General features: G+C 38.3%; 1 protein-coding gene across 5 annotated transcripts in view; it reads right to left on the reverse strand.

The window, feature by feature from the left end:
* LOC131427687 (uncharacterized) overlaps positions 1 to 21959 on the reverse strand; it is a 133095-nt gene extending 111136 nt beyond the window's left edge. The window contains exons 1-2 of one of the 5 annotated variants that reach the window (XM_058591101.1): positions 21780 to 21959; positions 9118 to 9383 (exon numbers count right to left, since the gene is read on the reverse strand). In XM_058591101.1, coding sequence (XP_058447084.1) covers positions 9118 to 9280 — 163 coding nt within the window. In that variant the 5' untranslated portion in view covers positions 9281 to 9383; positions 21780 to 21959. Of the gene's footprint in view, positions 1 to 9117; positions 9402 to 21751 lie in introns of all 5 variants that reach the window. The other 4 variants (XM_058591096.1, XM_058591099.1, XM_058591100.1 and 1 more) reach the window with 4 other exon arrangements.
* Positions 21960 to 23652: the final 1693 nt, after the last annotated feature.

Consider the following 23652-nt stretch of genomic DNA (forward strand, 5'->3'; position numbering starts at 1 on the left):
AAAAGCCCCCTTGATGTCTAGAAATACTGATGCCATTTGTTCTTTACGAGCAAATGCCATTTGAATTTCTGTTGAGAGCAACGCAAGACAATCGTTCGTTCCTTTACCCCTGCGGAAACCAAATTGTGTATCTGAAAGAAAGCCATTAGTTTCGACCCAATTGTCTAGACGGAAGAGAATCATTTTTTCGAACAACTTCCGGATACAGGAAAGCATAGCAATCGGCCGATACGAATTGTGATCGGAGGCTGGTTTCCCAGGTTTTTGAATGGCGATAACTCTCACTTGTCTCCAGTCGTGTGGGACAATATTACCCTCGAGGAACTTGTTGAATAAATTCAGTAAGCGTCTTTTGGCGGTGTCAGGCAGATTCTTCAACAAGTTGAATTTGATTCTGTCTAACCCCGGGGCCTTATTGTTACATGACAAGAGCGCAAGTGAGAACTCTACCATCGAAAACGGTGTTTCGTTTGTATTTGATGTCGCGGCGCGGGAGATCTTCTGTTCCGGAACAGAGTCTGGACATACTTTTTTAGCGAAATCGAATATCCAACGGTTGGAATATTCGTCGCTTTCGTTCGTGGTGTTTTGGTTTCGCATTCGTCGGGCTGTGTTCCAAAGAGTGCTCATCGATGTTTCTTTTGTTAATCCGTCAACAAACCGTCGCCAGTAACCTAGTTTCTTTGCTTTAACTAAGTTCTTCATTTGCTTATCTAGCGCTGCGTAATTTCTATAATTATCAGGTGTTCCATATTTTCTGAACTTTTTGAATGCTAAAGATCTTTCCGCGTTCAGTGATGAGCACTCTTTGTCCCACCACGGATTGGGGGGAAGGATGTTAGTTTTCGCGCCGGGTACACGTTTCGTCTGAGCTTGAATCGCGGAGTCGAGAATCAAGCCAGCCAAAAGCGTGTACTCTTCCTCCGGAGGAAGTTCTTGTGTTGTTTCCAGTTTCTCAGACATCGAATTTGCGTAATATTTCCAATCAATATTTCGTGTGAGGTCATACGAAACATTGATTGTCTCCGATGGTCTTAATCCGTTGGCGATTGAAATTACGATAGGTAGATGATCGCTACCGTGGGGATCGGGGATTACCTTCCACTTGCAATCCAACCGTAGCGATGTCGAGCAAAGGGATAAATCCAGCGCACTTGGTCTTGCTGGTGGTGCAGGAATCCGTGTCATTTCTCCCGTATTCAATATTGTCATATTGAAGTTGTCACAAATATCATGGATCATAGCTGATCTGTTATCGTCATGAAGACAACCCCATCCCGTACCGTGTGAGTTAAAGTCTCCTAAAACCAACGTTGGTGCGGGAAGGAGTTCTATGATATCACTGAGCCGCTGATGCCCAACCGAGGCTCTAGGGGGAATGTAGATGGAAGCAATACAAAGGTCCTTACCTTTGATTGTAACATGACATGCGACAACTTCAATACCTGGTATCGAGAGGAGGTTAATTCGATAAAAGGAATAGCACTTTTTGATTCCCAAAAGTACTCCTCCATAGGGGGTTTCTCGATCCAAACGAATAATATTAAAATTGTGGAAGTTGAGAGATATTTCAGAAGTTAACCAAGTTTCGCACAATGCAAATGCATCGCAATTCGTGGTATATAATAGATGTTTGAAGGAATCAATTTTTGGGATGATACTTCTGCAATTCCATTGTAAAACAGTGATCAAATCCTTGACCTCATTGGATAAATTAGCCATCGAAGGATACAATCGCTGAAAGAAGGGGCCATTTTACAGTCAACTGTTTCAAAAACGTCTCAGCTACGGGTACAAAGGTCATCAAAATACCTTTCAAGGGGTCAGAGATATTGAAAGTTTTAAAAATCCAGTCCACTATATCAGAGAATTTAATAAATCCAGCATTTGGTTGATTCTTTGACTGGTCTTTAGGGGCAATTGAGTTTTTGTTTGTCTTAGGAAGTGTTGGAAACTCCTTATCAGATCTCAGTTTTTCTAGATCAGGAGCTATTCTTTGCTTCGGTGTTTTACTAACACTACCATTAGCTGTTACTTTTGGAGGCCCCTCAAGGGCCACCTTCGAACCCTTACTAGGTAGCTTATGAGAGGAAATATTTCTCCTTTTCCTGTTGCTACGAGGGATGGCCGAAGATGTGCCTTCGAGAGGGTCGTCTGAATCGCACTCGTCTGTTGACAAGCAAGCATAGGGATTTGCAGATGGGCTTGGTGGTGTAGCACTCTTTAGCATTTCTGCAAATGTGCGCTTGGAGCGTTCCCTCAAAGAGTGCTTTAGCTTATCTCCACGCAATTTGTAGGTGGGACATGCTGAGAGATCATGCGGACCCTCACTGCAGTAGAGACACTTTTCAATGTCTCTTCCGCAAGAGCCATCCGCATGACGCTCTCCACACTTCGAACAACGGGGCCGATTCGCACAATGGGAGGCTGTGTGTCCTAATTGCTGGCAATTAGTACAGTTCATAACCCGCGGCACGAAGAGACGTACGGGTAGACGAACCCTGTCCAGAAGGACATAATTTGGCAAAGCCGAACCAGCGAAGGTCACACGATACGAGTTCGATTGAGGATAAGATTTTGACCCATCCTCGGCGATCGATACTGAATGCAAGCGTTTGCAATCCAGTATCTTCAGATTCTTGAGTAAGGGGTTTTTGAAACCGCCAACCCCGTGCTCAAGAATATCTGCGCAAGTCAAACCTGCATCTGTGACCACGCCGTCTATTTCGACTTCGCGGGCTGGTACATATACGCGATAATCCCGCGTAAAGAGCTCATTTCGAACGATCTCATTAGCCTGCTTTAAGCTGGTCAACGAGACCCTGAGTTTGTCGGAGCGCATTTTTACTATTTGTGTGATAGTCGGGTAATGTGACGTCAGGTTCTTATTTAATGTCAATAAATTCAATGCTTTATCTTTAGATTTGGTCCGGAAGTACACCACATATGGACCGGTCGATAGCGAGGGTTCATCGGAATATTCCTTAATCCGGGAGGTTTTATTACTGTCAACAACAGGCGGATTAGGATCTGTCTTCATTTCTTCGTCTGGAGGGGGAGGACTCATTGTGCTTACTGTAGCACGAGGTTATATTTAGGCAAGTGGTAAATTATAAGAGGGATGCAACAATAAACTGTAATAAGGGCAGAATAAAGAAAAAAGCAATACTCAGCTTGTTGTACAGTTGCAAGGAACGGTCGCGAAAAAACCTCTACGAGGAAAAGCACAAAGCACCAGCTAACGGTTCGGTGCGAAGGTGCAAAAAACCTCACCGAGGAAAAGGCACAAATAAACTGTTTATAGTTTGTATGGACTAACGGTATCACTTCACTTCAATGTTCGATCACAATCGACACAGGGAACAATGGCCGCTTGTTTATAATCCGCACACTTGGCCTTGATCGGCGGAACAATAACCGGCTAACGGTACCGTCTCGATCGACCGCTCACAATAAGGCACTGTTCTATTATATAATGCGAAAAAAAACCTCTCAGAGGAAAAAGCACTATTGTCTATCACACAATATCGTCCGACCACTTTATCACACACACACAACTGGTTTTCAATGCTTTCGCAGTAAATCCAAATCACGTCTGTTCGCTCGGAAGGTTGAAACGGCAATCTGTGTTAGGTTAATGTTAGTAGTTGTATAGTAATAGTCTGTGCGATAATTTTATTTTAATCGAAGACAAATTCAAATAAATAAATAAAAATAAAAAAATACTTGGTTCAAAACCATGTTTCAAATACCCGAAAAAAAAACAAATAAAAAATCCAAAATAAATGGTACTCGATCGTAAAACACTCTAATACTCGAGAAATCAATATTACATTGGTTTCTGTTTAAAAAAAATGTTGATTCGAAAAAACCTAACCTCACCCAATTTCAAACATTTCTGAAGATTTTACATTTTTAATCGTAGTTTACTTTTATTGCTGATATCTATTTGTTATACTGAATAAACGAAAAAATCGTTGCAAATCACTACTGCCGATGTGAAATTTTTTTCTTGGTTCCATTATTCATTGACAGGTGTCGCTACCGGTAATTCAGTTTCGCGGCAATGTGTCAATTTGGATTCGTTCTAAAATTTACTGGCAGTTTAAGAATATATAATCTATAAAAATGTAAAATGAAATATCAAAATCTCAGAATAATTTCACCTTTTACCTACAGCAAAAGGTAGGTACCTTTTCAGATTTTACCTATATTTTGCTGAATCTCGGCAAAAAAATGCCGAGATTTGCACAGCCGAGTGCTCGGTAATCGTCTTGGCAAAATGTATAATTACTGGAAATCTCGGCATTCCAACATTTTTTAACTGTCAATTATTGCCGAACTTGTCAGCTGAAATTTTGCTGTCAGCTCGGCAAAAGTTATCAGGATGGAATCATAAATTGCCTAGTCATCACTAATCTAAAAAAGTAAAGATTTTTTTCTATTATTTTATGAAATTAATATCACAAAAGCTAATGTTGGTGAAAGGGGTGTTTTATTGATGTTCATTTCAATTCAGTAAACAAAAAAAGCCCAAACACTAAAAGAAAACATTACGGCTAATGATTTTCTAGTGTTCCTTAACACCTCTAACGGAAAATAAGCGGTTATATATAAATATATATATGCAAAGTAGATAGTATTTTATTTCACTCACCTTTTCATAAAACATACAAATCTTTTTCCTTCCATTTTACATGGTTTTCTGTTCCACGAGCAATGACGGCGTGATGCTTTGCAAAATCGAAAAGAGACATTAGATGATAAGTGCAGGGATGTCAGGTCATTTTTTCAAAAACCTGTGTGTATAAAATCTGTGCACGTTTCCCGTACCATAATAGCTGATAGAAATCATTTTAATGAGCAAAAAAATGGCAGAAAGTTGAAAATCTGTGAAACACAGATTAATCTGTGAACCTGACAACCCTGAATAAGACGTCCCTGTCCACCATCTTCATTGGAACTAACAAGATCTTTTTTTGTCACTAACTTTTCGTTCCCCCTTTTTTCGTCTCTTCACCATCTCGATGGCAACTAATTAGATCTCTGTAGTTTTCAGACATTTTGTTTCCATACCCCCTATTTACCTCGGTTTCCACAATATTTACTTTTTTTTCTCTCATTCTCTTCGTAACATCACCATCACCGCCTACGGTCCTACGGTCCTACGCTCCAGTCGATGACCAGCATGCGGGCCACCCGGCGGGTCTTCGTAGCCTGGGGGTGTTTCCCGCGGACCCACACGAACCGAAAGGAAGCGGCCATAGATAGCGCCATCTGGAAGTCATGCAAATCAATTCACCGACCACTGCCGAACGCCAACTGAAAGCTGGATTTTCGAAAATTCGAGACGACATAATCTAATGATACTATTCTAGTTTTAAGTTAGTCGTTAATTAAGATTAGAAAATACCCTTGGCATCTTAGAGCTTAAGCAGTGTGCCTAAAAATATATTATACTATTGAATAAAAAAAAAACCTGAATAAGTGTCTCGCCGAGTTTCAGTAAAAGCTAACTCACTGTTCGAAATCTCGGTAAATGGTTTGACTGATCTCGGTATTTTTGTTGTTCACTGACAAGTTCAATATGATATTATGACAAACTTCGGTAAAAGAACGCGCTCTACCGAGATATCAGCATATCACTTTAACGACTTTCGAAAGTGATGGATTACTGAATGATCAGTAAAATGTTGTGTTGTCAATTTAATTCTGCATTTCATTATGCCGAGCTCCAGAAACGGTTTTAAGTGTGTAAGCCCAATTCTCGAGCTCGGTAAAGTAAAATGCCGAGTCAGATCGGCAGCACAAAATTTTGCTGATTGTTCAGTAATCAAAATTATGTTTTCTGCGATTCGCTTAGTAGATTTACTTGTTTTTCCGCAAAGTGCATGTTTTTGCCGAGCTCATCGGTGGTTAACAATTAGCCCGAGATCAGCAAATGTGTTTGCCGAGATTTCGGAATATGTGTTAGCTTTTGCCGAAATTTGGCTAGACAAATGTCATTTACGTTTTACATTTTCGCTTGGCACACACGCTGTTATTTTCTGACGAAATTTTTCGAAGAAAATTTCCGGTGGTCATCAGAATTAGTCCAATTCAGCCATGGAATTAATCCAAAAGAAAGACGTAAGAATCTACGATCTATTCAGTAAGTATAATAACTACAAACTATTGTTTCCTTCCAGATCCTACTTTCTCTGTCAACAATAATTCGACAATCGGCGTTTAGACCGAATTGCATATTTTACAATTGTACCATATCGATACAATGCATAAATTTGTTGTATGTTTATACGGAAATTAAATGAAATCTTGATCCTCAAAAGAATGTTAACAATTAAAAAACGAACTCTTTGTTTACTTCCAATTGCTAAAAGCTCAGTAATTCATAAATTTCACTCTGTTGCTTTTGCCGAACATTCAGTAAAGGTTATACCGAACAAACAGTAATCTTTTTACTGGTAATAACTAACGTTTGTTAAATTTGAGGTTGCCGAGACTCCGCAAATTTAATTTTTGCCGAGATGATTACAGTCCCGGGTTGACGGTTTAATGCATAGGGCGCTGGTCTTACAAGCCAGCTGTCGTATGTTCGAGCCCCGACCTGAAAGGATTCTTAGTGTCAGTAGGATCCATAGTACTAGCCATGAAATGATTCTGTACGCTAAGAATCGGCTGCGAAGTCTGTTGAAACAGAAAGGCCAAATTCCACGGAAGGAATGTAATGCCAAGACGAGATGATCACCGAGTACTCGGCGGTGCAAATCATGGCAATGATTTTACCAAGACTCAGTAAGTAAAAAAAAATAAGTGTGTAGGCTACATGCAGATTGAATCGTAGATGCATTAAATAAAAAAAAATAAATAACTAAATCCCTTAGAGAATGTTAAATTGTACCCGAATAAGGAAAATTATTTTTTCAATGCTATTATCAAACAAGCATAGTGTTATTGTAATAAAGTCTTGACAGTTATGTTTCTCTGACGAAAACGTGAAATGAATGTAGAAAAAACATTTAAAAATTGGAATAATTTCCTCGACGTGCAGTATTCTAATTACCAAGTAGCGACAAATACAATACTTTCATTGTACCTTAGAATAAAACGGATAGGAAAAAAGCCTTGGTATTACATTCCTGCAGTGGAATTTGACCTTCTTGTTTCAACAGACTTCGCAGCCGATTCAGAGTGTACAGAACCATTGCATGGCTGGTGCTACGATTCTACTGACACTACGAACCCTTCCAGGTCGGGGCTCGAACATACGACAACTGGTTTGTGAGACGGATTTGAGAAAATCACAAATTTATAAAACAAATCAATAGTTCCCCTGAGTTTCTGAAATCCAACTGATTCTACTCTAAGAACATCTCATTGCAAATCTAAGTTTCTATGAGACAATTAGACCTTTTACTAGAATCAACGTATGCTAAAATCTGTGTTCCCATCTTGAAAAAAATTGAGTACACAAGCACAGACACTAATTGAAATTATATCCCAGATAACAATTCGAATACCTAATGGTTTTGATTATACTTAATAGGAGTTTTGTAATTGATTTTTCAATCACTACCTGTGTTATGACAACTATAATAAGTGTCTTTTTCGACAAGTAATATCATAGTTTTCAAAGCTTCTATAAAACCATTTACCTAGACTAACAACTGGACTAAAAATAAAACAATTTGTACTAGAATAAAAACATGCAAACGCTCTTAATATTGCTTTCAAACATTTTCTTTAAAACATTATTGTCAGGTAAATTCTTTCATGAAACTTGTTTTGTGTGTGCGTGTTCATTGGATGACAGTTTCACTCAGAACAAATTTAAGGGTTCTAAAGTACATTTATGACACATTTGTTGTGGGCTATTTGATTTATTGCATCTTAGGTTAAGTGTAATTTGCATTACAGAAAAGGAATATAATGGAATTTCATAATTCATTTACAGAACGTATCCACAAGTTTTAATGCTACGAAATATTTTTATACAAAAATTACGATAAATCACAAAAAAAATTTCGTGAATCATGGAGATTTTCGCAAAAACCGCATTTATTTCAAAACGATTAGTTACAATTATCCATACATTCACGATAAACATAAAAGCGCAAGAACATTACATTCGAAAAAACCTAAAACTCGTAATTAAAATCTAATATATTGTTACCCACGCAGCAATTAAAACTTATTAAAATAGGCATATTTCACAACTGCTACAGAACGGTTATTCATGTCAGATATGTTTTTGTAACAAATGTGAACATCATTCATATTACTGCTTGTGAAACCAAATCAAAAACCTAAAAGGATTAAGTTCCACATCGGTTTGTTTAACTGATTCTACAATAAGTCCATTTGAGCAGTTTCATTCTCGGTTTCTACTTAATAAATATTACTGCTATGAAACATATCAAACAAGAAATTTGTTGCACATCATACAAGCAAACTGCGCGTTTTCAATCGCACAATCGTTTCGAGAAGAGTGAAGAAATAATGCTGGAACAATGTTTGCTACTTGGGCACTGATTGCATGCAAAGCAGACATGACACACACATAGTCAAGCAAAATATCATCAAAACGACAGTTTATTCATAGCGAGATTCATTTCACCCGAATAAATTCAATGTTGATCGTAAAGTTGGTTTCGAAATTTTTCTTGAAATTGGAGTTTCAACGCTCTTATAGAGGCAAGATTAATGATGTAACATTGAAGACAACTACAAGTATTTATTGATATTAAAAATGTTACTTGGGATACGACACTTGGCCTCGATTTTAAAGTCGGTATTAACAGTGAACGCATAATCTTTCTTTGTTATAAAGGCAAAACTCCAGATATATGTTAATTCATATTCAAACAATAACTATTTCAATAAATCAAGCTTCACTTTAGTTTAATGTTTCGTAGGAATAACTTTTCTTTTTATTTAGATGCATGCTGCTCAGAAAATACTTAGATATATAAACTTTCTCAAGGGCTGGTGAAAATAACTCTACCATGATTGATGAGAAAATAAATGCGACAAATGACAAATCATCCAAAGTTACTCAAAACTGATCGAATAATATTATACGTGGCAAACAACATTAAATGTGCTAGTACTACTTACCTCCATACATGACAAACAGCGTAACTTTCAGCATGATCAAATTCGGATTGATCCCACGTCGCATGCAGAATTTGTCCCACTTGGAGAGGTCCTCCATAGCGACGGGGTTAGTTCCAATCTCTTCGGCGCTTGCCTTCATCGGTGTTTCACCCTCTGCTCCCATGTTGATGTTTTCACAGTGGCGTATGTTTTGGTTTTTCGCACAACCCTAATCACCACCCACTCGGTGTTTATTTCGGACGATACAGTTAGTTAGCGAGTTGACACTGGAACAAAACGAACCACTTGAGATTAACCTTCGCGTGCCCGCTTCTTTACGTGTACTGAGAAGATGTTACACTCGCTGCCCCCCCGGCCCTATCCGGAACCGCGCCTCGCCGAGACACGGTCCCCTTAATTTGAAACATCCGCTGTGCTAACGACTATGACGATTGCCAACAACACTTTTGTATCTCTGCGTCACACTAGATTAGATTCCCGCCTCGATCACATGGTTCCGTTGTAGCGGGACTAGATCTATTCAGTTTATCCTAGTCTGTGATACTGGACCTAGCACAGAACTCGGTGGCTAACGCAAGACAAACTGAGATATGGCTAACAATAGTGTTGATACTATTGTCACTAATCTAAAGATAACACCATCTCTTCTTATGCATGAAACCATACAACGGACAAATATTGTACACACACATTTCGTATGCAAACAAGATCCAATTAATCAAAAACGCGTTTGCATTCGACCAAGATAAACTCGTGAGTAATTTATAGAATTATATACCTCCATTATGTGCGAACCGGTGAGCAAAACTAGCGCCGTTCGGTAAGGGTTAAGACTGACTTAATTGAAGAGTAAGGCTGGACGGTCCACCGAGTTGATCAACTCATCGAAACTCGCTAGAAGTGGCCATGAACTTGAATAGGTTTGTTGAAGAATCGATTTAATCAAGGACAAGGAAAAGTTTTTACGTAGATTTTCATATTGACAGGAAGTTCTTACTAGACCATTTTCTTGTTATATGGGTAAACCAACAATACTATAAATTTATCCTTAATATTTGTATGATTCAAACTCAACTCGAATTTTAGTTCAACGATAAGGAACGAATCAACTTAGTTATGTTTTGTTTTACGAATAATTTGTTTGCTGTTAAAAGTTTCCCAAAAATGAATAGTATTCAACTAAGCATATATTGTATGTTGTGAAAACCTCAATAAATATGTCAATAAGTTGTTACAATGTTACTTTTAAGCATTGAATAAATAAAGTCTAGGAAGTGATACATAGCAAAAAAAAAAGTTATCCACAGACTGGATGAGAGTATCTGAATCCTTTTGCGTTCCGAACATAGCACCCGGCACCGTAAACTTAAAGAGCCAACATTGTTGTTCGTCAGAATACTTCAATTCGATACCGAACATGAACTTTGGTTTCAACTATTTATGTAAACGAAGTGTGACTTACGTATTGTCCTATTTTGTTTCATACAATTATTTATTGGGAAAACAACGGATCTTGCATGATTTGACCGGACTAACGTAGGAAAGATTCACCACTACTGTAAATTTAATCAATCAACTTAATGATTTTATTAAAGAGATGGCCATCGCAAGAACTCATGTGCGTCTAACGTTGGATTAACATACGTCTTCGTTTCCTATGCAGGGGAGCACACCTAAGGGGCGGATAGTGTTTAACACTTTTGGTACTCAAATGGTGAGTCGCCACTCACAAGTTCCTATCTCATGCCTCCACGTGTGTCTTATGATGACCGGCGTCGACTGGGTGCTCCTGCCTTCCACGGTAGTAGCAGAATGAGAGGGTGCGAGCGAACCCTGCCGCAGGTGTCAGTTATGTGAGGTGATAATAAATAAATTCCCACTGTGGATAAATAAATTCCCACTGTGGATACATAGGGTTGGGACAGGCCTAACGGGACGCCCGAAAAATTCTCGTTATGAATAATCTAACAATAAATACGACTCGGAACAATCTGCATCGACCTAGGCGACGAATAAAGGACAACGAGTGGAAGCTCGGCACATGGAACTGCGAATCGCTTGACTTCCCAGGTGCTACGGCATCCGTATTTAATCTAACAATAAATACGACTCGGAACAATCTGCATCGACCTAGGCGACGAATAAAGGACAACGAGTGGAAGCTCGGCACATGGAACTGCGAATCGCTTGACTTCCCAGGTGCTACGGCATCGAATTTGTGAGTTAGCATCTCGTAAATTCTATGTCGTAGCACTACAGGAACTTTGTTGAACGGGACAGAATGTGTGGAAAAGCGGGCATCAAGGTTGATGTCAGAGTGAGCGCGGAACGCGAACCGAAGCGAAGCGATTCAATGCGATGTACTGTTTTTGCATTGCATTCACTCTGACAGGTTGGCTTTGATCAAATGCAACTAGCTCGCACGCGCGCCTCGACGCTTCGCGTGGCGCTTTCACTCTGACAGCAACCTTAGTCATCCTGCGTTTTCCTCGAACGCGACTAAACAGCGGAATTACGAAGCGAACGGTGCATTAAACAAATCCTAATGCGATCCAATTGCTTATGAGCAGTAACTTTCTCTACGGCATTATCGAACCGAACTGAGTGCAAGCCGGTTCGAATCTAGCTTTGTGCATGCGTGCATTTTCTTAAATGCGAACGCACACGCTGAAGAACGTCAAGCTTAAGAAAACCGTGAGCTAATGTATACGAATCTGTTGTCTCTAGCGATGGACGGTTTTTAAAGAACCGATCAAAACTTGATAGTTCTGACAAAAGAACCTCTACTGAACCGGGTTAATTAAAAAAAATAATATTTCGTTGTAAGAATCTACAGAAAGAGTTAATACAATGCAGCACCGATTTTACTTATTAATGGACCCAGGGCCAAGCTTTATTAGTGTGCCCCTAGCTAACTGAAAGATCTTTGTTTTTGCTCGGTTGAACCTGTGAAGGATCCCCTAAGACTGTGGGCCCGGGGGCGCATGCCCCCACTGCCCCACTGTAAAAGCAGCCGTGATACAATGACATTCTTTTCTTTCATTTCTTTTTGAATAAATAGAGAACTATCATTCCTTATTAAAAAAACTCTTGGGCACTCATTCGTTTAAAAAAATAAACTAGTTCTTCTGAACCGTTCGCGAACTGATTGCCAATCTCTAGTCGTCTCTATCAAAGAAAATCATGATAATGGTTTGAAACAGAGGGAAAATTAGGCATTATTCGTTATTGTTTAATGTTCTGGTCACCAATTACCATAATATATAGTTTTAACCAATCGAATCGATGTGTAGAAATATTTCCAAGCAGTGGGTATAATGATATCCAAAAACTGTTTAAAATTTGTTGAACTGTAAATGTTCAAAACCTGACCACTGATTGTATTATTAGATTTTATCATATATTTTAATCCCGGTTCTAACCTAATTGTGACCGTTCACCGGGTTCACTAATATATGGGCTAAAAAGTCCCGAGCCTAACACATAGATGGAGCTAGTTTAATTGCAGTCACCTTTTTTCAGTTTATACTAACTAAGTGGACGTCCAAATAAGGCGGTAGCACCAAAAAACATTTTAAAAAACACAAATTAGTTTTGAACGATCGAAAAGTGAAGTAGCGTGAGTTTATTTATTTTTGTTTTATTTATGGAGGAAGGGAAAAGCCCGATGGAGATGAAATTTGGTAATCTCTCTCTCCTGCAGGCATGAAACCTTCTCAATAATCGTATCAACAGATTACAATGATCCAACAGATACATTTGGACTTATTACTAACAATTGAAACTAACAATTAAAACTAAATCTATGACCCTATGACTAATTGATGACGCCAAGCCTTACATGACAGTAATAGTACTCTTGCTTAAATAGTGAGTGAGAAGAAAAGAGTAGGAATAGCACCGATTTTACTTATCAATGGAATTATGGAATATTTTGGAGTGAGAAGAAAAGAGTAGGAATAGTATACAAGGGTTGGTGGAGAAGGTGGTAGACGAGCGTGGGCTAGCAACTGTGTTAGAATCGGCATGAAGATCTAATTAGTGGCCAAAAAGATGGTGGAAGGCAGAGAAAACGACGGGTTTAGAATCAGCATGTAGATCTAATTAGTGATCGAAGAGTGCATGGTGGAAGACAGAGAGAAAGAAGAAAAGACGACCGGGTTAATTTCGGCGAGCGAATCTAGTTAATTTCCAATGGAGAATGGTGGAGAGGAGTGGGGGTTGAACGAAAATACAATAATGTAAGTATGCATTATGTGGAGCAGGGAAAAGCTCACTGGAGTTGAGAGTTTTTAAACCTCTGCCTCCAGCAGGCATAAAACCTCCTCCTCATGTTTGTACCAATCTTTGATTCAAAAACTAACATGATAAGTGACTAAGAAACAATCGTTTGATTACATATCGAGATACATGAAAATCGAAGACATTATATAAGTTAACGAATAAACGACACGTACTAGTAAATGGTTCATTGAATCCATAGTTTGTTCTGGCGGAAGATAATCTTAAAAATGGGTGATAACGCAGACTACGACGATGAATGTCGAAATTAATTAATTGTAAGAATTCGGGACAATCGATACGTGATTGTAACGAATCGGCTTTGAAAACTGCTTTTGAGACATTCCTACGAACAGATAATAGATCCAAGCCTATAAGTTTACAGCGATCTTGGTAACTAGGTAGATTTGCAGGGTCGTTCCATGGTAGATTGCGTAGAGCCATCCGAACAATTTTTCGCTGGATAGCTTCGACGCGCTCATCGTCGATTTGAGTGACCAAATAATAGCGCCATATACAAGCGTCGAACGGACTAGTGCACAATATAATGCCTTAAGGCAGTGTACATTGACAAAGTTTTTGGTTACGCGAAAAATAAATCCTAGAAGCTTTGAAGCCTTAGAAATTTTATAATCAATGTGGTTTTTGAAGTTTAACTTGGCATCAAGAATAATTCCTAAGTCCTTTGCAAATGATTCGCGTTTCAGAACTTTTCCCGTAATGTTGTATTCGTATCTTATAAACAAGTGTTTGTGAGAGAAGGAAATAACAGAGCATTTCGAGGCGTTTAATGCCATTCTGTTTATTTGACACCAATTGGCGAATGAATCAAGCTGTGATTGTAGAAATATTGTGTCTTCTTGAGATTTAACCTAGCGATATAGCTTGAAATCGTCAGCAAAGGACAGCTTACAGCATTTCAGCAAAAAATTGAGATCATTAAGGTATAGTAAAAATATAAATGGTCCCAAATGACTGCCCTGGGGTACTCCAGAGCTAACGGCGAAGGGTGTCGTCGAGCACTTTCCAATTTTTACAGACATTTTGCGACCAGTTAAATATGAATGGAGACAGTTCAGTAAGGATCCATTGAAACCAAGCCTATCGAGCTTAGCTATAGTTATTTGATGATTTATCTTGTCGAAGGCTGCGGAGAAATCTGTATAGATTGCGTGAACTTGGAGACGTGCTTCAAGAAAACGGATGATAAAAGATGTATAGGAGAGTAAATTCGTTGAAGTTGAACGATTGGGCATAAAACCATGCTGAGTTTCGGAGATGTAGTTACTGCAATTGTGAGTGATAAAATCCAAGACAAAAATTTCGAATAACTTGGAAAATGCGCATAATGCTGCAATCTTACGATAATTGGAAGCGTCAGACTTATTTCCTTTCTTGAATACTGGAACGATATATGAACTCTTCCAAATATCAGGAAACGTTCCTGAGGGAAGGAATACCATCTGGTTCAGCGTTCGAAGATGACTTCAGCTTGACGCACGCTAACTCAATCATAGAAGTCGATATGATAGAGTGAGGGCCGATAGGAGAGCGGTGCGGAACATTGTTGATGGCTTCAGAGATTTGATGATTAGATAGAGTTTCGTCGGAGAAAACACTGCTGAAGTGTTTCCGGAAGAGATTGCATATATCATGTTGCGTTGATGATTGTACATCTCCTAGAAACATGTGAGTTAGTAGTCCTGACTCTTTTCTCTGTTCGTTTACGTGATTCCAGAAGCTTTTCGGGTTGTTTTTTAAATTGTTTTGAACGCGAAGCAAGTGATTACTATATAATATTTTGTTCAGTCGTTTGTAGCGGTTATTGAGGTGCAGTTAATAAGATCGCAGCTGGTATGAGGGACGATTTGTGAACTTTTTCAATGCCGATCGCTTAGCTCGTTTATAGCGTTTTAAAGTTTTGTTTGACCAAGGGGGGTGCACCGGTGCGCGTAATGCTTTCTTGGGTACGAATTGTTCAATAGAATAGGATAATATATGAGACCATAACATGGCAACGGAATTGCAATCACTTTTAGAAAATAATCTCCCCCAGTTCAACGAGAGTAAGAACTGGTTCATAGTATCATAATTTCCATTTTTGAAATCGTAATAAGTAGAATCTACAACTACTTCGAAGGCAGTGGGTGTATATTCAGGTGTCGTGATCAAGAGTGGAGGATGATGCCGACATGATTTAACTAACGGAGTTAGCTGACATCGTCAAGTTACCAAAAGAACGTGTTGGTTTTATATTGCATGAGCATTTGACTATGCAAAAGCTCTGTTCACTGTTGACCAAAAACGAGAACGTGTTGATGATTCTGAGCAGTGTTGGACTATGTTTGAACGTAACAAACCGGAATTTTTGCGTCGATATGTAACAATGGATGAAACGTGGATTCATCACTTCACTTCGGAATCAAAACAATCGTCATCTGAGTAGACAGCAACTGGTGAACCTCGTCTAAAGCGCAAAATCAGCACAACAATCGGCTGAGAAGGCTATGGCCTCGGAGTTTTGGGATGTGCGTGGTGTAATATTTATCGACTACCTTTAGAAGGGAAATACCTTTGACATTGAATATTACATAACGTTATTGGAGCGTTTGAAGGATGAAATTGCAAAGAAACGAATGCATATGACAAAAGTTGTTTCATCAAGACAACGCACCGTGGCACAAATCAATCAAAACAATGGCAGAACTACATTAATTAAACTTCGAATTGCTCCCACCTCCTCCGTATTCGCCAGATTTGGCTCCCAGCGACTACTGCCTGTTCGCAGACTTGAACAAAATGCTTGCTGGTAAGAAATTTCTCACGAATGAAGAGGCTATTGTTGAAACTGAGGCCCGTTTAAAGGCAAAAGATGAATCGTTCTAAAAAAGTGGTATTGAAATGTTTCGGAAATTCCATGTACTCTCCCCTATGATGCTTTTTCAAGATCGAAAATTTTCAAACTTTAACCGCTGGGCAGCACCCATGTCCGATTTAGCTCAAATTTTGCATGAGGACTTTTTTTGAGGTGCTTAAACTTTTGAACAATAGCGCTTAACGCTTAGAGGTGATCCCAAAATATTGGCACCCTTATATACATTAGAGCGGTAAAAGCAACGTGTTTTGTCGGTTACGTCACTTATACAATCATATCTCCGGAACCAAAAATCACAGCCATTTGATCTTTGAACTAGATCAATGACCCGGCAGTAGCTTTAAAACGAGCATAAGTTTGTTAAAATCGGTTCAGCCATCTCTGAGAAAATTGAGCGCGTATAAATATCTTCGAAAAGTGCACACAAACACACACACACACATTCTCCGATCTCGTCGAACTGAGTCGAATGGTATATAACACTATGGGTCTCCGAGGCTCCGTTCAAAAGTCGGTTTTTCCAGCAATTCTAATACCTTTCTATAGAGAAAGGCAAAAATCGTTTTCTCTTTGTTAGGACTTTTCTTCTTCATATGTTATTTGTTTTCGTATTATTAATTCGCACCACAATATAGAAAACAGATACATAGTCTTGCGTCAAAAATCCGGTACCTTCAAGCATAAAGAGAAAATATATTTATCAAAAATAATAAACATAAGCCTGTTTCACGAGAATTTGAAACTTGTCCATATCAGAATATAAAGTTTAACTAATAGCAAGTCAAAGACTTTAAGGTTGTATTATTGCAGTTTTATTGGGAGCTGCCGGATTTACTACATCTTTAATTGCGAATCATTAGAACGAATTCATGACCGCCATTAAGATAATCTACCGTATCTTTTAATATAATTTACCTATTTCAAACTTTCCACTAAAAGAGAGAAAATGGATGAAATTCAAGCTCCATTTTCGAAAGGCTTCGTTGCGATTCTCAATGTTCAATGTTAAATAGATGAATCGTTCCAAAATGAATCACTGAAATCAATTCATAAAATTTTTGTAGATCTTTGTTCAAACTGCGTAATTTCGAAGGCGGTCGGGTATAATGCTATTTGTTAGCTCAACTTTTACGATGAAAATTTAAGCTCATATTAATAAAATTTTAGACATAGGAAAGTGGCATATGAATTATTATTTATTATAATACAATCATTCTTCTCAAAATTTTATGGCACACATATCACAATAAATTCGTTCCACAATAACGTAACGTTATTTATTGCTCCTGTATGTTTGCTGTTCTCAGAGTGACGGCGAATCTGTTTATTGTTAACCCGGAATCGGGTTTATGATTTATTTGGAATGGGTTGAAAAATTTAGTTGAAACTAACAAATTAACTTTTTAACGAACCCGAATGACAAACTGCTAGACTTAGCATTTGTTAGCTGCGCCAACGATTGCGAAATATAAGCACCACCCTGGTGCAGAAATAATCTACGATTTCAATCGGTATTATCCGTACAAATCGAAATTACACTCTCTGATTCCCTTTGATTCATTCTCTGATCAAGTTATCTCGAGTGTACTCCAAGGAAGCCATCTCGGACCACTTCTTTTCGTGTTATTCGTGAACGATTTTTATAGTGGATTGAAATTTACCGCATCATTACAAGCCTTGTGGATTGCTGTGCTCTACAAATGGTATCATAGATTGGTGTGACAAAAACGGTATGACAGTAAACGTTAAGAAATGTAATGCGATAACTATTTCACGGACACAGTCTCCAACTATTTTAGAATACTCAATGATGATAGCTTCTGTTGAGCGAGCTTTGTCTATCATTCTCGATTGCAAGGTTCGCTTATGAGAATCTCTATGCTCTCATCGGAAGTGGGTCATTTCGCCGAAAGTCATTTCGCCGAATGCCATTTAGCCGAATAGATCATTTCGCCGAAAGTCGTTTAGCCGCAAGGGTAATTTCACTGAAAAGGACGGAAGCGGCGGCCTCTTGCATACGAACCTGTAACCACCTCGTTTGCCCGGTCTACTCAAAGCTAGGCTACCGCTTCGGTCGGACAGCACATGAACCAAAACGATGTGGCGAAGCCGCATTCGATATTTTTTTCATTTTCACTTAGTAAACGGAATAGTCAACTAGTTTTCTAATAATCAACCAATTTTCTTGGGAACTCCGTTCTGAGGTTCATAAATCAATCTTTATTCAAGTGTACAAGAATTAATCTTCAAAAAGTACAATTGTAGGTCAACAAAACGGGGGTTAACGCTATAATCTTTCATTTGTTTTTACTTTAAATCAATTCCAATTTCGATATTAAGACGATTTCAGCATTCAGTGAAATGACCCTTTTGTCGAAATGATTTTCAACGAAATGGCATTCGGCAAAGTGGTCCATTCGGCGAAATGTCATTCGGCGAAATAACCCTTTCACCGAAATGGTTTTCGGGGAAATGACCCTGATCCGCTCTCATCAACCTACCTACTTTAAAAAACAGATGAGTACTCCTTCGACAACTCTTCGTTTTCGACCTACTAAATTCTCCTCCCTTCGACCTATACTCAATTCTATAAATGAACAAAACGGGTAAATTTTTGGGTAAAAGAGTGTTTTTTTCATGTTAAGATAAAACACCATGATTAAAAGTTCTCGGATCATGACCATTTGAACTAATTTCGCTGAAATTTAAGCGTAACGCACCTAACATAGATAGGTATAACTTCAGGCGTGCTTTTGCTACGATGGTAATCTTTGCTACATCAATTCAGGCGTTGTGTTTTGAAATATAAAGATTTTAAATAAATATTAAATGAAATTTTGGATTTATTCACGTTAACTAGTGTCTTAAATACAAGACTTTGAATAGTAAAATAGTGAATAGCACAGTGAGTTTCTTCAAGAGATTAAATTCAAATCAATCAAAATAATCATCAAATGAATCATCTCAATTTATAAACGAAATATTGTGCCATTAAAGAACGACAACGCTTGAAATAACATTTTCTCGGCGCAGTTTTACATTCATTACGCCGATTTTCCATTTATTTCGAAAACTTGTTTGTAAAGTCGTCGTCAATTTAGATGGCTCAATCGCAGTGTCAATGTGTTGTTAAGTCCACAAACAATGTATGTAACAAAAATATGCACTCACTTTTCTCGCAGACGGCTAAACCGATTTTCACACACTAAAATTCAAATGAAAGGTCTCATAGTCCCATAGCCTGCTATTGAATTTTATTCCTAACGGACTTTCGAGTCCGAAGATATAGGATGATATGTACCAAAATAATGGAAAATATATGCACTCACTTTTTTCAGAGATGGCTGAACCGATTTTCACCAACTTAGATTCAAATAAAAGGTCCAACAATGCCACAGTCTGCTATTGAATTTCATTTGGATCCGACTTTTGGTTCCGGAGTTACATGATAATATGTGAAAATTAGAGAAAAAGTGAGCACTCAATTTTCTCTAAAACGGCTCAACCGATTTTCACAAACTAAGATTCAAATGAAAGGTCTTATAGTTTCCAAAAAATTCCCAGAACATTTTATCCAGATCCCGATTTTTGGTTCAAGAACTAAAGCGTGATAAGTGGAAAATTACCATTTTCATTAGTACTATTTCACGAACGATGGTAAAAAACAGGTACAAATCCCATAAAACTGTCTGATAAATTCTTCTAGTTTGCAGAGCTTGTTAGTTTATGGGCATAAACACTTAATTCGGCACCACTGGTCCCCATTTTTTCCTGTTCCGGAAGCACCGAAAGTGGTGAAGAAATAGTCCAAAAATAAAACTCACTTCGATTTCTCTGCGATGCTTGAACCGATTTTCACAAATCATTATTTGAATTGAAACTCATACTACCTTTAAAGTTACTGTGAAATTTCATCCTGATCCGACTTCCGGTTCCGCCGTTCAGGAATCAGAATAAATTGGCTCAAATGCCACGTTTCCCTTGATATTTGGAAATTTGTGCCAGTGTCCTTCGGCAGTTACAGGGCGATGAGTGTCAAAGTTTTCAAATCGCCATATAGATTGACAATATGTACAACACCGAAATAAGAAGAAAACACAAGACGAATGATTCGTGCTATGTTCTGTTTCGTACACGCTATGAAGAAATCGAAACGGTTACGGATGTCTGCTACTGGTGTGTGATTTTGGTAAAAGACTGTACTGCGTATGATAAAAATTTTAGCTATTGTATGATAAGTGCGAACGAAAGAATAAACAAATGTCATTGAATTCAAATTTATTTGAAAAAATTATGCAATTTTCACAGCCAGTAGTGCAGTAATACCATTCCAGTTGTGTTCCAATTTGTAGATCATATTTGTTGCTGGCAAACTAACCAACTTCGGCTATTCCGGTCATCTGAATCCGGTTTCGGAAGAATTGGAAATAGTGATTAAAAACTGCAAAAAGGATCTCACTCGTTTTCCTTCAAGATGGCTAAATCGATTTTCACAAACTTATACGTTCAAAGGAAAAGTCTTACAGTTTTATACAGAATTCCTAAATTTGTTGCAGTACCACTGCCGGTTCCAGTACTATTGGGTAAGCAGGATTTGTAGAGTTTGTTAGATTAGGTCCTAAAAAAACTTTCCTATTTCTATTCAATGAACATTTGTTTTAGCGGATTCCACAGTAATATTTATGATGTTATGAGTAATATGAGAAAACTAACAAACTTGTTGACGAAATAGTAAAGAATAGTTGATATAGTGAAACTGAACGGAATTAGTTTTCTTCAAAAGCAATTCTTGCTTCTAGCGTTAGTTTATTGATAGCGAAGTTGTAAATTTTGAAAAACACTTGCGCAGACAAATATTAGGGTTTATATTACGAACACTGATATTTAAATTTCATAAAAAACGTCAAGATTCAGAATTTGATTCATTTTGAATTCACGGATGCTGGATGAATCGATTACCGCAAAGTAAGATTTGCAATCTGTTCAACATTCTGATTAACCGGAACTATTGGCTGTTGCGTGCTGTGATCAGATATTAAGAATTTCAGAATTTCTACTTCATAGCTAGTGAATTGCATTAAATCGCTTTAAAGGAAAAAATCCTTTTTATTTCACTGAACTAAATATTAATATGATGGAATTGAAGGGATTCACGACATAAATTGACATTCTATTTGTTCTGAAACGTAAAAGGAAATTGTCGACAACCACTTTCTAAACTAACCGAAACCTTTTCTAGAGTCCGAGCCGTAGCAAGCAATGTTTTACAACACAAAGATCCGAATCATGAACGGAAATGAAGTGAAACAGCCGATTCAAGCCACGAAGGATCAAACTAATCATCTGTAAATCGCTTGCGAAATGAAATTTTCTGTTCCTCTAGTAGAAAATCAATCACGTGATAAGGTTCTAAAATGGCCGATCGCAACGGTGGCAGCGAGTTTATCATCTTGAACAAATATTTATCCTTATCCCAACACCAATTCCTGTTGTCGTTCACTATTACCCGGCACTGATTCACTCTGGAAAAAAAAAACGGTGATTCTTCTTAACGCTAGTTATCTTTTCCCGGAAGTAGTTTGGATGCGATCACCAAACTCGGTAAAGTCCCGCGCCTAGTCAACGGAAACAGTTAACGGAGACCGTACTGAGCTGAGCTCGACCGCGGCCACAAAGGAACTGAATTATATACGATTCGATTAGCAAAATTGTATCTCCGAGGACCGAGATCTGGACGAGAAGCAGACGGATGATGCTGACTGATAAGGCGGTAGTTTTATTTACTGCCCCTGTCACCACGTACACGCTTATGTACCTCGGAAGATGCCAGGTTGGTGCGGGATGAAACATACTCACATGAATTATGAAGTTATTTTGCGTACAAAATTTGAACTACCTGAATCGAGTGTATTTCGGGACTTAACTTGTTTGATGTTTCCTCATAAATAATCAACCCTTGTAAATATTGTTCTAGACCAGTGCGTCAAGGATAGCGAGTGGCCAAAGTTGCCCGTGCCGGCGAATTATTTTGAGTGAGATAAATCGGCTAATGTGATACGCCTGGCAATCCGTGCTACAATCATATTCTATTGCAACCACACCATCATATTAGGTCTCCCGATTACAATATCCATTCAGTTCGGACATATCCCTTCACCCTTCGCAGGGCCCTGCCCGTTTGTATATAGCGCAATTGATCCAGTGTGTGCAATTCCATATTTGTTAACTGATCTCGCTTATCTGGTTTCTTATTCAGTCAGATCCTCCAGTTGTCCGCACACTATCAGCGCAACTCTACACACTCATGTCCGTGTAACTTTCTGTCAAATGAAGAGCATAGGAAAATTGTCATCCCATTCATTCGTTGTCGAAAGCGGCGTCGACTTGCATTGTCGTCGGCAGTAAATGGTGATAAAAATAAATTTTATTAGTTTACCAAACAACACAGCTACTGCTACTGGTCCGATTCCGATTTCGGTACGCGCTTACTTAACGTTCGGAAGCGTAGAAAATTTTTTTTGAGCTTTCATATGAAATTGGCACGAAAGTAAAACGTAGGAAGCCTTGAGAAGATGTAGCTCTGACCTCATGATTCCAATGATTCCAGGCATACAAACTAGTCGATCGATGTTTCAGCCACTCTTTATAATCCATTTTAGGAAGAAGTATGAACCCTTATTCTGAATTATGGTGTATTAATTTTTCGATCGAGTTTGATTTGTATTTGTAAAAAACGAAAGCTAAATTAAATGGAACCAGGCAGAGCCGTAGTGAGCATTTCTGGCACTCAAGGCGAACTCAAAAATAATCGCCCCCTGCATTGTTTTAACAAACACCATGAAGACGAACACACACTTTATTTCATTTTCCTGTAAGGTTATCTCAAGTAACATTTTCAATGTTAGTCTATAGTAAGATCATATTGCAGCCAAGTGGACAGTTCTCACATGAACAAAAGAATAGGGCCACCGTCAGTTCGGGTTTACATCTCATCCAAGTCAGTCGATAAAACAAAACCGCTTACGTTCGGGACTGAAAAAACCAAGTACAGTATTGTGTAGTGAACAATAGAACGACCTCGAAATGAGTGAACCAAACGAACAAAAGCTACCGCCGGTACGAAAGAATACAATTATTGTTGACTTCAGACAGTGCAAAATTCGACCTTCGATACGAGAACTTGAATGTTTACTTAAGGAGCAAATGCATCTTGACATTAAACGTGTGCATTTACTTCAATGCAATAAGATCAATAATGTAGTTTATGTCCAGTTCTATAAAGAATTGGATGCAATTCAATTCGCTAAAGACAATAATAATGTGGACTATGTGGAGCATGGAAATATCAAGTACAACATTCCAGTATATATGGAAGATAG

Source organism: Malaya genurostris, chromosome 2 (genome assembly GCF_030247185.1).
Source record: "Malaya genurostris strain Urasoe2022 chromosome 2, Malgen_1.1, whole genome shotgun sequence".
Taxonomy (NCBI): Eukaryota; Metazoa; Arthropoda; class Insecta; order Diptera; family Culicidae; genus Malaya; species Malaya genurostris.